The sequence below is a fragment of the Sitodiplosis mosellana genome, unplaced genomic scaffold (genome assembly GCF_009176505.1).
Source record: "Sitodiplosis mosellana isolate CC-2019 unplaced genomic scaffold, AAFC_SMos_1.0 Smas_scaffold_1120, whole genome shotgun sequence".
Classification (NCBI taxonomy): Eukaryota; Metazoa; Arthropoda; class Insecta; order Diptera; family Cecidomyiidae; genus Sitodiplosis; species Sitodiplosis mosellana.
The window spans coordinates 1-14,437 of record NW_022596362.1 but is presented as its reverse complement, the minus strand read 5'-3'; the positions used below and the strand labels follow the sequence as shown (position 1 = coordinate 14,437).

Here is a 14,437-nt window from a genome sequence, read left to right as displayed (position 1 = left end):
TTAAAAAATAAAAAAGGAAAACACTTTGTTTCATTATATCAACAGAACTAATACCCCTATTTATGAACGAAAGTGTTCCCCATTTATTATTTGACTTAATTTTATGCATAATATAGTTATCTCCTTTCATTTGACATTTTGCCTTTCAACTTTTCTGTATAATATTTTCGCTCCAAACTACTCATATTAAGATACAATCTTAATAACGCTTTTTTCCAACGCTGTGAAGCACAATGTTATTATATTCAGATCCAAAACCTTGCAGAGTTCTGTTTGTCCCTATTGGAAGTTCACTAACATGAATCTTGAATGACGTTTGAAATGCCATTTTTTACAAATACCATTTCCAATATTTGGGTAAACCTTGTGACGAAATCATTTAATCAAATTTCCAAACTCTACCGTATAGATGCCGCTAGAGCATCATTTGCTGAATATCTTCCATTTACGATTCATGTTGTTGCTTTTTTCGCGCATTAAGTCGGAGGGAGAGAAAGCGCAGAAATTTTTTTTTGTACAATACACACACGGAAATGAAGACAAAACACGGGAAATTGATCGTTGAAAAATGCGCGGAAAAAGCGTCATTAAGATGGCATCTTAATAGTATGTTATTATTTGAGTTAATAATATCCATCCTAATAATATGTTATTATCGCCGAATCATAGGATTTATCAAGATAACACCCGATATAACGCATAACATATTATGTTATTATTATGCCAAATCTTGATAACGTTATTAAGAAGAAAAAAAAATTCCAACATAACATAATAACAAATATGTCGGGCAATAACATATTAATAACATATCGAAAATGTAAATCTGTACTTCGGATGAATTTGTTGTCTTCTCGTTCTCGTTTCAACATTCGTATCGATTGCAGTGTTGACTATTGAATAAAACTGATCAAAGGCATTGGCCAAGTCAATTTCATTGGAAACGTGGTTCCAGTTAGCATCATCGAAATAATCATTGATTATTGAATCGTCGGCATTCTTAAAGTCTTTGTATGTGATTTCATCATCAATTTTAACATCAACTTTATCATGTACAGTGTTTGGTTGAGATAATATCTTAAGATGAGATAACCAGATAAGATAGATAAGATATTATCTTTTATCTTATCTAGATGAAAAATTCATTTTGCGGATTTATCTTATCTTTATCTTTTCTTCATATTTTCCCAATTATCTATTGTCATATTTTAGATAAATTTTAAGATAAACGAAGGCTTCATAAGTAGAACGGGTGGGTTTTGAATGAAAAACATTTGAATTTTACGGAACATTTTGACATTTTTTTTACATTTTCGTTCAATTTCTGATTGATATTTCATTCTCAATCGTTTGTTCGACTCATCATTCATCAAAACAAACAGATTATTTCCTTTTCTTTTAATTTTTATGTCTCCAATAATTCAAATTATTGAAAATTTTCAATTTCGGCTTTATGCTTCGAGTTTCATAGACCGTCTTCAATGAATCTGATGTGAGGTTTGATATGAATATTCGGCTTGAACAATGCATTCGAAACTATCATGACAATTGAATTTTTGGTGAAAAAAAACTGATTTTTGTATACAAAGCCGAGAAGTTATGAAATTATAAATTTGTTGTTTTGAAACTTATGACCTTAAAATCTATTTGATTCACTTTATTCTGCCTAGAATCGTTTCAAACTCTCCGGAGCGAAACGTGAATTGACAGCCAATTGTCGATTTATTCAAATTAATACAAATGTTCAGTGCAAAATTCTGTTATAAAAAAAAACTAATGTCATAGCCTTCAATAGGCTTTTATCTGACTAGAAGATCAGATAAAGATAAGATAATCTTATCTTTTTCAACAAAAGATAGATAATTATCTCGACATTATCTAGATAAAATTGAATAAAAAAGATATTATCTCGAAATTATCTAGATAAATTTCATTTATCTCAACCAAACACTGATCATGTATGACTACTTCAAGTGCCTGTTTTTCGTCTTTTACCATCTCGCTTTCACTCTTACTACATGTGAACATGTTGGGCTCATTGGTCCATAGCAAGTCCAACATCCGCTTATTTTTATTGTGGTGTGTGCATATTTGCATCAATCCCAGCTCGTGGCACGTATCGATGACAATTTTCCTCTTTTCGCTCACCATATTAACAGCAATAGCTACATTGGGATTCGTACCAAAATTGACATCAAGATCGTGAGCATCATTTGCATTGCATGTATACCAGATCAGGTTACGAAGGTTGAAGTCCCCTGACCCTAGCAATACATTGTTTTCGTTGGCATTAGATGCTATTTCACGCAATGTAATCATATGGGCTTTATAGACATTCAGCAGGTCAGATGTAAATTTGAATCAGTATCAAATCTCTTACATTGCATCTTACTTTTGCCCATACTTGTTCGGCACTCATGTGTTCGGCAGTACCAATGCATTGCGGTTCGAGTGACTTTTCAATAGCGATTAGCACTCCTCCCCATCCCTTCTTCTTAACTCTTTGAAATCGTTAAGTATCAAAGTACGGCGGGAAAGACCACTGCAAATTTTATCATAAAAATTAAAGGGCTAGCATATCCGCTAGGTATCGTTTTAGTCGGTTGATATTGAAACAAAATAAAAGTTCTCAGTGCTTTCAGCGTTTCAAACAAAACCGTTATGAATCTGACTTTTTTCAATACAAAATAATCGAAAAATATTTTATAATAAAAAAAATGTAGAATAAAGTTGTGAATTCAATTTCCCAACACACAGTTTATAAAAAATATTTTATTTGCATGAATAAAACTTAGGAAAACTACAATTATTTCACTGCAAACGATTTCTACTTGAAATTTGAAACCACAACACACTTGTCACTTGTCAATATGGCGAATGGGTGTTGTAACGGATTTTCGTTAAATGTCGCTGTTAGTTTCGAAGTTTCAAACTTCAAATGGGAATCGTTTGCAGTAGAATAATTGTTGTTTTTCTAAGTTTTATTGATGCAAATAATTTTTTTTTATAAACTGTGTGTTGAGAAATTGAATTTACAATTTTATTTTACCTTTTTTTATTTAAAAAGAGTCAGATTCATATTCATAACGGATTTGTTTGCGGCGATGGTAGCGATTCAAGCGGCATTTGTCACTATCTTTCACTCCGTTCACATTGTTACAGTACATCACAACATCATCAATTGGATGGTGAACATTTAGTTTTGGTACTGAACATTGAGCAGTTGAGCAACCTGTGGAGGTGGTTGAAAATGTTGAGAATGACGGAATGGTGGTATTGTTGTTGCGGGGGAGGGGAAAAATACGGCGGCTGGTACCAAAAAGGAGCTGGCAAATTCATTTAAGGTACTTGTTCACAATGATACTGATGCGGTTCATGATGAGGTGTATTGTTGCAATAGTTACGATTTTTATACGTCTGAGCTCTGAATCTAGTCGTGCGATCATCACGTTGATTATTGTCATTAAATCGATTTGTTCCTCTTGGGATGTTCTTACTGTGTCTCTAGTGGTTATTTCTGGTGTGATATTTGTTACTGTTGTTGTTGGTTTTACTGGAATGTCGTGAATTTGGAGTTGGCTTGGTTGTTATACGACGGTTGTCAGTGCGTTTTTGCCCGTGAACATTTCTTCGATTTAGTTTTTTTTTCAAACCCTCTAACACGATAATCACTTCCCAAAGTGTTGAGTTTATCAACAAAGTGTTTGAGTCGAAAGAAAGAAACTGAAAAAATAAATGCTAACACTAACCGTGGTCCGACCGTTATTTATATGGCGCGCTTCCAATGGAAGCGCAATCAAAAAATTCTAAATAAAACGCGTTCGTCTTCGTTAAGGTAGTGATTTATTCTGCCGGTGCTGTCAAACGACAGCGCCACCGCTAGTATGACAATCATACCAGATTTCATCGTTTCATTATTTCATTGGTTGACAATAGGCTTGACAATAGTTTAACTCATTTTAGACATCCTCCCACCCCATGAACGGAGTGAAGGCAAAATAAAATAAATATGTACAATTCAATCGAAAATTACAATTCACTTAAAGCTAATTTCATATTTTCTCATTCGGTTGTAGACTGTATTTTCGCCTCATTCACTGTGTTCGCATCATTCGCTTCTTCTGGATGTAATCGCACCAATTTGGTGATTGGTCGTACCAATTCGCTCGATGTGGTTTTTATCTTCACTGTTCGCACTAAATCATCAGATCCAGGATATGTTTCAATTACTCGCGCTAGTGGCCACACTCCAGGTGGTGAATTGTCGACCTTGAGAATTACCAAATCGCCCACTTTGAGATTTGATTCGACTTTATTCCATTTATATCGCGTTTGCAAAGTGCTGACGTATTCTTTTCGCCAAACATTCCAAAAATCTTGTTGGATTTTGTCGAGAATTCTTTGTTGTTTGACACGATTCATCGGAATCTCGCTCAAGTCCATCGATAATGGTTGAACTGTTCTTTCTCCAGTCACAGCGTGAGCTGGTGTTAAATAATTCAGATCGCTCGGTTCATCTGACAATGGTACAAGTGGACGGCTGTTCAAGACCTTTGTGATTTTGGCAAACAACGTTTGATATCTCTCGAAAGTGAGAATTTGATCGCACAAGTTTGATTTCCAAGTTTTCAACACATCGCACAATTCATTTTTTGCTCCGATAAATGTTTTCCCATTATCGCTTCTCATTTCCTTTGGCTTTTGATAAATCGATGCTAATCTCGCTAGTGCCCATAAGAATCGTTCAGTTGTAAGATTTGAAACACATTCAATATGAACCATTTTCGTTGATAAACACACAAACACAGCTCCATAGCCTGTGTCAATCGATTTGCATCGTCCTTCATATCGCTTTACTTGAATTGACCCGAAGAAGTCGACCCCACAGTTGGCGAATGGTCTCGAATTTGACAATCGCACTTCAGGTAAATCACTCATCAACTGAGTTCGCTCTGCATTCGCATATCTTCGACATTTTACACAGCTTTTGGCTACATTAGCTGCTGCTTTTCGCGCTCCAATTACCCAATATTTCGTTCGAACATAATGTAACATTAATTGTATGTTACCGTGAAGCATCTCTTTGTGAGCTTCCTCTAACAATCGCTTTGTGAAACTTGATTTCGCTCGTAGAATAATTGGATGTCTTTCATCATATGTGACATTCAAGTTCGTTAATCGCCCTTTCACTCGCATAATCCCTTCCGCATCTAGAAATGGATTTATTCGCAACAAATTGCTTGATGATTTAATAACATCTTTTCGCTTTAAGGCTTCCAATTCTGGACTAAAGTACTTGAGTTGTGTGTACTTTATCCAATAGTTCGTCGCTTCAGTTAATAGCTTGGGTGTGAGTGATCCAAGTATTTCGCCCGTTTTGATTTCGAGTTTTTTCGCGCCCTTCTTCAAGGCATTAAACAATATCGGTATCGCTTTAAAAACATATGCAGTAATTCGTACAATTTTTCCTATCGCACTATATCTATCAATCAATGGGATATTTCCCCTCGCTAGCCATTGTCTTTGGTTTAAACTCATGATTTTCGTAGTCGGTGGTCGATATTCCCTTTTCGTTATTTCTTCTTCTTCTTTAGACATCTCAGGTATCGGTTGATCCGATTTTTCGCTTTGATCGTAAATAAATTGTGAACCGTGCCACCACAAATCGTTATTAAATAAATCGCTTGGCTTCAATCTTTTTGAATCTATATCTGCAGGATTATGTTTCGTGTTTACATATATCCATCGCTCTCATAAACATCTTTCACTGTTTGGTAGGCCGTTTGATAGTTATCGCCCACAACTGTCCAACCACTAAGCAATCGCGCTGCTGGATCTTGCAATGTCTTCACCAAGTAATGGAATTTTTGTGTCTCATCTAGTCCTTGCGCATTATGAATTAAACTTTCATACATTGCCTTCCATTCTGGCCACTCAGAATATTTTCCGTTGAACACTTTCACCGTTAATCGCTCTAACCGCATTTCTGATCGATGTTCTCTTTGAACCACTTGTTCATTTGCTCGCCCTCGCTGATTTCTATTGGCCATATTTTCTTCAAATTCGTTATCCAGTGTTTTGATTATGGTTTCTAATTTCGCAGCCGCTTCGAAATAAATCGCTTCAGTTTGGGCCAATTCTGTATCTTGCACTGCCATTGCAGCTTCATCAGTAACAGCTTCGCATATTTCTGTATGCTCTTCGTTGTATTTTTCGAATGCTATTTTTAATCGCTTTAATCTTTCTTTCAATTCGGCCAATGCAATATTTTCGAAATTCGCACCGATGGCAAATTCTCTTGTTCGCCGAATCACACCCCGTTGAATGTGTCTTCTATTTAAATCGCCCATTTGGTTTCGCGGAAAAAAATTGCTTAATAATTGTAGAAATAATAAGCTATTCGGTGTCTCAACCAGAACTGATTTATTTCGCTTGTGTATGCATTTCAATGCAATCGCTTCAAGGTGACCTTATTTGCTCAAACTCGGTAAAGTAATTTTCTCTTGTACAGTTTCAATAAAAAATCTTTCAAAATTCGCTCATGGTTGAAAACTGAAGAAAAAGTCACAAAAATATTCAAATCGCTCTCATAATGTACGTGGAAAAAAAAACCAGAAACGGGAAAAAAATCGCAGTTAAATCGGTCGACAAATGTCTCTCTTTGGCTGTGGTGCACGCTCGTTGTTGTTGTTGTTTACTCGAACCGTTCGATGGAGAAAGAAAAAAAATTGTTCGGTGAGTCTCACTTTAATGCTCGTGGAAAAAAACCAGAAACGGGAAAAAATCGCCGTTAAATCGTTCAAGATTGAAGGCAAGAAAAATCCAAAAAATGTTCAATTCGCTCTCACAGTGCACGCGGAAAAATGATTCAGAAACGTGGAAAAAAAATCGCAGTTGAATCGGTTGACAAATGTCTCTCGTTCGTCCAAAATCCAAAAAAAATGTTTAAATTGTTCTCAAAATGCACTTGGACAAAATCAGCAACGGAAAAAAATCACTCTCAAATCGCTCTAATGTTTCTCGTTCGTTCAAAAATCCGAAAAAAGTTCGAATTGTTCCCAAAATGCACATGGGAAAAAACTCAAAAACGGGGAAAAAAAAATCATAATTCAATCGCTCTACAAATGTTTCTTCGATGTCAATCTTCTTCACACGAATTCAGTTTTTTTCAATTTCGCCACTCAATCGCTCGACAAATTCGTTCAAAAAATTCACTTCGCTCAAAACTGTTGGTAAAATTCCACACTCGATTCGCACACAAAATGTCTCTCGTTCGTTTCTTGGAATTCGGTCGCTGTGGTGTGGTGTGGTGTGCTGCACCTGCTCGTTGTTGTTGTTGCGCACAACCCGTTCGATTCAGAGAGAAGAAAAAAAATCAAATCGCTCAATAAATCGCTCAATATTGAAGGCAAAAAAAATCCAAAAACAGTGCACGCTGGAAAAAATCAGAAATGGGAAAAATCGCCGTTAACTCGCTCGACAAATTGTGTCTCTTTTGTCCAAATCCAACAAAAAATGTTCAAAATGCTTTCAAAATGCACATGGAAAAAAAAAACAGCCACGGAAAAAATCACTTTGAAATCGCTCTGCAAATGTTTCTCGTTCGTTTCGGTTTGGTGTGCTGATGCTGCACTCGTTGTTGTTGTTGTTGCTGTTTCGATTGCACCGTTCGATTCGGAGAAGAGAAAAAAAAATGTGTTCGCTGTCTCAATTGTTCGGTTCCAATTCAATTCGCTCAAAATCGCACAATTTCCAATAAAAAAAATTCGCTCAATCAATCACAATTCGCTTAATCACTTAATTTCGTCGATTGGTTTGCAGAGAAATTCAAAAAAAAAAATCAAATCAAAAAATTATCTCGCAGTCGTTTGGACCATAAATAAAACGCGTTCGTCTTCGTTAAGGTAGTGATTTATTCTGCCGGTGCTGTCAAACGACAGCGCCACCGCTAGTATGACAATCATACCAGATTTCATCGTTTCATTATTTCATTAGTTGACAATAGGCTTGACAATAGTTTAACTCATTTTAGACAAATTCAAAAACGTTGTTCGATTTCGAACATGCTCCCGCTCGGCGGTGGCGACGGCAGAACGGTAGGTTATTTGTTATTCATCTTTTTTGGCAGAAGGCACAGCTTGTGGATTGGTCGGCGGTTGATGGTTCCGTTGAACAGTACGTCGGCCATCCTCACGTGATCCTCTGAATCGGAGTAGAAAGTGATGATTGTACCAAGCGGCCATTGAGTCGGTGGTAGTAATTCATTTTCCACAAGGACTATGTCATCCGACTCAAGATTTCGTTGGCTCTGGCACCATTTGTTTTGATTTAGCAATGTTTTGACGTGTTCGTCGCTCCAACGTTGCCAAAACTCCTGTCCCATTTTCTGCATCTGCTGGAAATGAGTTAAACGATTGCTTGGCGTTTGCAACCGATCTGGTTGCAGTAGTGAAAGTAATGGTTCATTGGTGACGATACCAAACGGACGAGAATTGAGACATGCTTCTACGTGAGTTAACAGAGTAGCCAATTGTTCGAACGTTAATAACTGATGATTTCCGATGACACGGCGTAAATGGTGCTTGGCGCTTTTTACTGCTGCTTCATCAATGCCTCCCATGTGTGGCGCGTGTGGCGGCAAAAAGTTCCATTTGGTGGCATTTTGTCAAGACAGTTCGCTTTCGGCAGCGTCCTTCCAATCCTTGTTGATCTTTTCCATCTCATTGGAGGCACCTTGAAATGTAGTGCCATTGTTGCTCTACATTTCTTCAATTTTACCGCGTCGGTACGTACATCGAGAATATGCACCGAGAAAAGCCTCAGTGGTGAGAGAGCTGACTAATTCCAGATGTACAGCCCGAGTTTTCATGCACACGAATACTGACACGTAGCCCTTTTCAACTATTTTTGCTCTGGTCGCATTATACCGCTTCACTAGGATTGGCCCTAGATAAGCTACGCTAGTGTGTGCAAATGCGCGCCCTGGACGTACTCTCGACGGCGGTAATTGGCCCATCAATTGCTCGGCATTTTCTTTCCGTTGGCGGACGCAAGGCAAACAATGATTTACTATGCTTTTTACCAGAGTGCGTAACCCAATCATCCAATATTTATTCCGTAAATATTGTTGCGTTAATTGGATACCACCATGAAGCGTAACGTTGTGTGCATGATCGACTAGGCGTCATTCAACGATGCATTTATTGGTCAGCACCATGGGGTGAATGGAATCGTTTGGCATTCCAGATTGTTGCAAACGCCCGCTTAACCGCAACACTCCTTTGTCGTCGATGAATGGTGATAACTTGTGCAGTGGCGATGATTTGTCAAGCGGCTTTCGATTTTGGCAATCGTCGATTTCCTTGGCGAAGATGTTTTTTGGCTATATCCGCACGATGATAACGAAAGGGCGAACAATTGTAGAGCGCCGCTACAGAGTGATGATAACACTTAGTTCAAATTTGTTTGCGCTCAAATTCATTCCGTCATATTCATTCTTGTTTTGATGTCGAAACAGTGAAAAACATAATAAAAAAATAAAAAAAATAAATTTGAAATAAAATAAAATACAATTTAAATTAAATCCGCACATATTTAACATGTTTTGCTGTTTGTCGTATGATTTCGCAATAATCCATAATGGTGACGAAATATTATGAAATATTGCGAAATCATATGACAAATATAACATGTAAAATATGTGCGGATTTAATTTAAATTGTATTTTATTTTATTTCAAATTTATTTTTTTTATTTATTTATTATTTTTTTTCACTGTTTCGACATCAAAACAAGAATGAATATGACGGAGTGAATTTGAGCGCGAACAAATTTGAAATTTTTTCTTTCGCATTATGCCGTTCTCTAGTAGTGGCGCTCTACTATTTCACACTCCATGTTTTACATACAAAAATTGACAGAATATTGCCGGGTGGCTATATCGAATCCACACTGTCTCAGCATCAATCATCTCATCACGGGATATGGCTCCGGTGAGTCGATTTGATTTGTTGCAAGTGTTGTGTATGAATCGCAAGACGTAGGCAGTCACACGTGCTAATCTTGATGGCCTGTTGCAATCCGATGTCGACCAATTCTCCTCCTAGTCGGACAGTTTTGGTGGTCGTCTGCTCGGGTTCAGCATGGGAGAAACCAATCACTGGTTTTGCATTTTTCGTAGCCGATTCAACGATCTTGGCATCGTGTTGGCTGAGGTTGAGCTTGCTTTCCGGCCACGATGGCTGCGGCGATCGTAACCAAGAGGGCCCATGGCACCATAACTTGGTGTTGATCAACTTACTTGGTAACACGCCTCTTGAACACAAATCTGCTGGATTATCTTTGGTGGCGAAATGGGCCCAAGCTGCTCCTTCAGTGAGCTCTTGGATTTCTGCAACTCTGTTTGCTTGAGACACCTCCAATTTGGCTGGACTTTTCCGGATCCAATGCAGCACGATCATCGAATCCGACCACAAATAGCAATCATTCATGGCCACATCGTGGGTTTCCCTGACACTCGATAGCATTTTGGCCATCAAATGAGCAGCGCTCAATTCCAGTTTCGGCACTGTCGCTTTTGTCGTGGGTGAAACTCTGATCTTCAAAAACACTAGGTGTGTATCGATTTCTCCTTCAATAGTTTCAACGCGTATGTAAAATGATATGCCATATGCATCGTCAGACGCGTCGCTGAAACCGTGCAATTTCGTTTTTGCATTTGGCTGCATTTTATCCATCGCGGAATCCGGATTTTTTCCACGGTAGGTAGATCTCGGCGGAATGCGTCCCAATCGCTGGCGATATATAGCCATCATCCGCATCGTCTTCAATCTCCTCATCTCAGCCTAACTTCTGTCGCCACACAATACCATGGCGCAGTAATCGAGGTGAGATTGAATCAATGCAAAATACAGCGACTTAAGTGTGGTAACGTCGGTGATATCGTGGCAGAAGCGTTTGAAAAAGCCAAGTGCAGTCGTTGGCTTCGAAGTGACCATGTCGATGTGTTTGGCAAAAGATAGCCTTCTGTCAATTAGAACACCCAAGTCCTTGTGTTCAGTCATTTTGTCGAAGGTGTGATCGTCATAGGTATCCAAATGCTGACGTTTCTTGTAGATATATATCACGGCGCATTTTTTGACGTTAAGGGAAGCAAGTTTACGTCGCACCAATGTTTTAGTGTGTCAATGGCTTGTTGTAGTAACTCTGAATCTTGTTGAGATTTGATGATTTTGGCTATTTTGATATCATCAGCCAACAGTGATATCATGATGTCTGGGGGCATTTGATCCAAGATGTCGTTGATAAATAGCAGGAATAGTGTTGGACCAAGGTGGCTCCCCTGAGGGACTCCCGACGACGCTGTAAAATCATCCGACTCACTTGCTCCATGCTTGACAAATTGAATACGATTCTCCAGGTACGATTTTAGCCTTGTCAGCAAAGAAGCGGTAAGATTTTTGCCTAAAGTGACATTTCAGTTGAAAATAAAAATAATGCGTTGTGCGATTCTTTTTTCTGACAGTCAGATCTCGTGCCAAGATATATATAATGTCAAGACTAGTGATATAATCATTCCGTAGTTGTCGTTCGTATGAGTAACAACCAAAGAATAAGCTTAATAAAGAAAAATGTACAACGAACGCATTTATATTTTCATTTCAATTCGCGCTGATGGCAACGAGGAATTATTCGAGATCAACGATGAAAATTCAATGCACATGATTTCATCAATGTGTTTGTGTGGAATAGCGTAAGCAGTGTATATATTTTGAAATCACATAACAGATAACTGTTATAATTATATTCAACTCTTTCTCGGCCAAATAATTCGGTTTAATTGTAATTTATATAGTATTTCTTGTGCTTCAATGAAATTCATACGATATTAAAACAAATCTTTCCATTCTTTTCAAGAAATCAAACACTGTTTTTGAATTCACCATAAAGTTGTTGTTGTTAACTGACAGTTGTTTGTGGCGCCAACTGTATTTTAACTACAACATCATTTTAGGCAAACGTTACATAGAAGATCTTATCGCTCCTCTTGAGGTAGATTGAATGAACTCAATTTTTGAATCAAAATGTTGTGATCAACTCGATCAAAGGCTTTCGTAAAGTCCGTGTACAGGACATCAACTTGAGCTCCAATGTTCAAGCCACTCCGGGCGTAGTACACAAACTCGGTTAGATTTGATGCTGTAGATCGTCCTTTCATGAATCCATGTTGGTTGGGCGTAATATTCCTGTGTTTGTTGATTTTTCCATTTTTGTCTAAGTTTTTCCTTTTGTTTTAATGAGCTTATAAGATCGGAGCTAAACCAAAAAGGATGCCTGTTATTTTTCTTTCTTCTTGTTGTTGGTGGGTGATATGTATTAACGGGCAGTAGACTTGAATTAGAACGAATAACTGAAACTGTGTCCATCTCTTCAGTTGATAAAACGAGATCTAGCACTTTTACATCGCAGTTTCTTACTAAGCTATGTTGACGCAAGCCACAAAAATTTAATTATTATTATTATTATTATTTATTATTATTCTTCACCAGAGGTGGTTTATTTAGTATAAATATTATTTTATATTTACAATATTTACAATTGGATATTTTAAATATTTCATTTTACTCTCTCCAAATTCTGCTTCTTTTAAAATATTCGGTAACTCTATGTTGGACAGTATTTGTATTTGTGTTAAAATCAATCAAATAAGTATCACAATTTGGGATCGTAGTTACATTGCATTCATTAGGTAGATTAGGCGGTTTGATAGGAACAAAATATTTATAAAATTGATTGTATGTCATCAGCATATAATTTATAGGCTCGAACTTTGAGTAATCACGATGACGCATTGGTAATGATAGGAAATTTGAGTTTCTTGTCCCATGTCGCGATGTTCTAATATTTATTTTGCTCAAAATGTGTTTCGATGATGTATGTCCACACATCACATTATGTACGAGTAATATTTGGGCTACTTTTCTCCGTTCTTCGAGCGTTATCATTTGTAATTCAAGCAGTCGTCATTCATATGGTGGTTTCCTAAATCTGTGTGGCCATTTCATTTTACGAAGTGCAAACAACAGAAATTGTTTCTAGATGGATTCAACTCGGGCAATCTTTTCAGCTGTGTATGGATTCCATACTTGAGACAATGCATATTCGACAATCGGAAGGACAAATGTGTTAAATAGTCTCTTCATGGTCCATGGATCCTCAAACTCTCTACCAAATCGTTTAATCCAGGCCAAACGTGATTTTGCTTTGGCTGTAATGTATTCAATGTGTCCAGTAAAGTTCAATTTATGATCGAGTATAACTCCCAGATCTTTTATCACGTTGACTCGCTCAATTTGCTCGTTGCCAATTGAATACTTGAAGTTGAATTTCATGTCTCCACGATAAAATGACACAAATTTAGTCTTTGACACATTCAATTTTAGCTGATTCCGATTAAAGTATTCAACAAGCTCATTCAAATCCGCTTGCAATTGCAGACAATCATCCTAGGGGGTAAGAACACAAACGCTTGAGACGAATCCGTACGAATATTTGTGAATTCGTGTGATTGTGTATACGAGACATTCGCAGCACAGTGAGTGTACAACAACAATAATAATTTATTATTATTATTACACTGTGCGACAAAAAAAAGTCAAAGTTGCCTAACCCAGAGCGGATACATCAAAGTTTGGAGAGGCCCATGAGACATGAAACCCTCAAAAGGGTTTTGCCAAATTGGTTCCATATAAGAAAATTATGGTCATTTGAAAAATTTGCTTTGCAGAAGATTTTCAAAATTTAGTTTTACTTGGTTTTTTGCTTTTTCATGCAATTCTATGTGACGAACGGGTCAAAACTAGTGAAAAATGACCAAAGAAACTCAAATCAGCAATAAAACATAGCTACTTCGGACTATTTTTGGGTCCAAACAGTTAAAAGTATCATTTTTCGTAAATATCCTCAAAATTTAGCTTTTAAATGCGCAATTTAATTATTCTTCACGCAAAATTTTGAAGTGAATCAATAAAAAAACGTAAATCCGTAATGAAAAGCAAGCACTTTGAACCATTTTTGAGTCGGAATTTGCAAAAATATGATTTTACGAGAATCCTCAGTATCTAACTTTCACATTTTATGGAAAATTGTCATGAAAAATCCCCTTTTTCGGCAGTTTTTTTTATCTAAAACCTTTAGTAAGATTCAAACTAAGCACAAAAAACCATATCTTTTGTATGTTTTTAAGAATTGTAAGCCAGCGCAAGATTTAGATTGGTAAACGAGATTTTATGGAGAAAAAACCCATTTGTGATATTCCAAACGTCACGAAACTTTCTGTATCTTATTTTTTCACCAAAAAACTCAATCCCTGGAATTTTGAAGCCAATCGAAAGTGATTTACGGGTACCTCCCATACAAATTTTCATATTTTCTTCAC

General features: G+C 37.1%; 2 protein-coding genes across 2 annotated transcripts; both read right to left on the bottom strand.

Moving 5' to 3' along the window:
* Positions 1-4,062: 4,062 nt before the first annotated feature.
* On the bottom strand, positions 4,063-5,538 carry LOC129571032 (uncharacterized). Its single transcript, XM_055450768.1, has one exon. It carries the CDS (start codon positions 5,536-5,538, stop codon positions 4,063-4,065), a length of 1,476 nt encoding a protein of 491 aa, XP_055306743.1.
* A 4,436-nt stretch (positions 5,539-9,974) lies between these two features.
* Positions 9,975-10,727, bottom strand: LOC129571031 (uncharacterized). Its single transcript, XM_055450767.1, has one exon. It carries the CDS (start codon positions 10,725-10,727, stop codon positions 9,975-9,977), a length of 753 nt encoding a protein of 250 aa, XP_055306742.1.
* Positions 10,728-14,437: the final 3,710 nt, after the last annotated feature.